A 1,818-nucleotide genomic window follows, 5' to 3' on the forward strand; every position below is an offset into this window, starting at 1 on the left:
GAGAGAGACGAGGGGAAGACGCCCTCTATAATTTCGTTGAGCACACTAACCAAAATCCAAAGGTGGATCGTCTTCAACAGCAAGACGTGAATGTATCTACCCGTGGTCTCTGGCTTTTGTTCCTTTGCGTTATCACACAAGGTAGTGAAGTTGTGATGTTAATAAAGTCAAGTTGACATCTCATGTAGATTCTCACGTTGATTACAGGGTGGACCAAAAAAACATGCCAATTTAGCAACAATAAGACAATATCCATTAAAATGGTATCATTTTAAATAAGAAAACTGAAGTTAGGAACCTTGAAAGAATGAAAAAAGAATCTAGTGACCGATGATGGAGAATTTATTTAGATAAATGCATGCGCTAACGTTACTATTAACATGTAACGTCTTTTAACCAAACTAAAATAGAACGTCTAAACACATCATAGCTACTCGATAGGGGAAGCTCGTGCAAATAGGCCAAAAGCCGGATTTATTACGCTAAACCCTCCATCAAGTATCAGATCATGCCCACTCATGTAACTGGCCTCGTCACTAGCTAGAAAAAGAGCAGCTTCTGCAACATCCTGTTCACGAAGCACGATCCCTTTCAGGTTTGAATACACTTTCGAGTATTTATCAGGATAATCTCGTATATACTTTGCGGTAAATGCTGAAGGGATGAAATAAGGTGATAAGCAATTAACACGAATCCCATACTGGCCAAGCTCGGCAGCAGTGTTCTTAGTGAGCCCCACGATTGCATGTTTTGAACTCGTATAAGCATGAGAGATGATTCCTGCAATGCTTCCAGCCACACTTCCCATCATAATAATGCTGCCACTTCGAGCTGGGATCATGGCTCGAGCTGCGTGCTTGGTTCCTAGGAATACACCAGTAACATTGACGCTCATGACTCTCTCGAAAGTTGACTGATCATTATCGAGAATATTAGGCTTCCCATCATCTACGATGGCTGCATTGTTTAACATTATGTCTAACCTACCATATTTGGCAAGTGTGATGTTGACAGCATTTTCAATATCAGATTCAACAGTCACGTCGCAATAGACAAATGTAGCACTGTCAAGGCCGATATCCTTACAAACGGAGTGACCTAAGTCGTCTCGGATATCAGCAATTACGACTTTGGCACCATGTTTGATGAATAGCCTTGCAGTTGCCTCACCGATTCCTGAAGCTCCACCGGTGATGAGTGCTACTTTCATTCTCAACCTAAAGAAAATAGGTGGTAATAATTTCATTATGTCATAATTGAATAAAGAATTCATAAAATCTAAATAAAAATCAATTGATAAAAAAAAAGGTTGAGAATGAGGGAATCATTCTCAGCCACACATTTATTTTGCCGCAAAACAATTAGGCGAACCGGCGGAAATAGATAACGTATACACATGTGTTTCGAACCAAACATGTTTCATTAAACTATGTTAATCATTACCTTAATATATACACAAAAACATATTTTTTTTTGTTTTTTTGATTTTTAGAAAACTATTTTTATCGAAAAATTATTTTAAATATATCAAAATTCATAATTTTTTATTATTTATAAATAGACATCCATATTGATATAGTTTTAAGATAAAATAAAAAATTTATTTTTAATAGACTTTCAGCTCTCGTTATACATAAGTGAATAAAAATCCATCATATTTTTATTACAATATATTCGTTATTCACTTATGAATAAAATATATTTTTAACTTTTTTTATAGTTTGAATATCGTTCATATATGAATATAACACGTAATAAAGTTTTCTTACTTAAAATATATTTTTTACATCATCTTTCATCATATATTATATTTATATA

At 34.7% G+C, this 1,818-nt stretch overlaps 1 protein-coding gene across 1 annotated transcript in view; it reads right to left on the reverse strand.

Annotated features, from left to right (window-relative positions):
* Positions 1-328: 328 nt before the first annotated feature.
* Positions 329-1,818, reverse strand: part of LOC145156349 (secoisolariciresinol dehydrogenase-like) — a 6,374-nt gene continuing 4,884 nt past the window's right edge. Inside the window, exon 2 of the mRNA XM_079075761.1 lies at positions 329-1,217. Within this exon, the coding sequence (XP_078931887.1) occupies positions 431-1,217 (787 nt within the window). The 3' untranslated portion in view covers positions 329-430. The remainder of the gene's footprint in view (positions 1,218-1,818) is intronic.

Source organism: Lactuca virosa, chromosome 2 (assembly GCF_052849685.1).
Source record: "Lactuca virosa cultivar CGN04683 chromosome 2, Lactuca_virosa_CGN04683_v6, whole genome shotgun sequence".
NCBI lineage: Eukaryota > Viridiplantae > Streptophyta > Magnoliopsida > Asterales > Asteraceae > Lactuca > Lactuca virosa.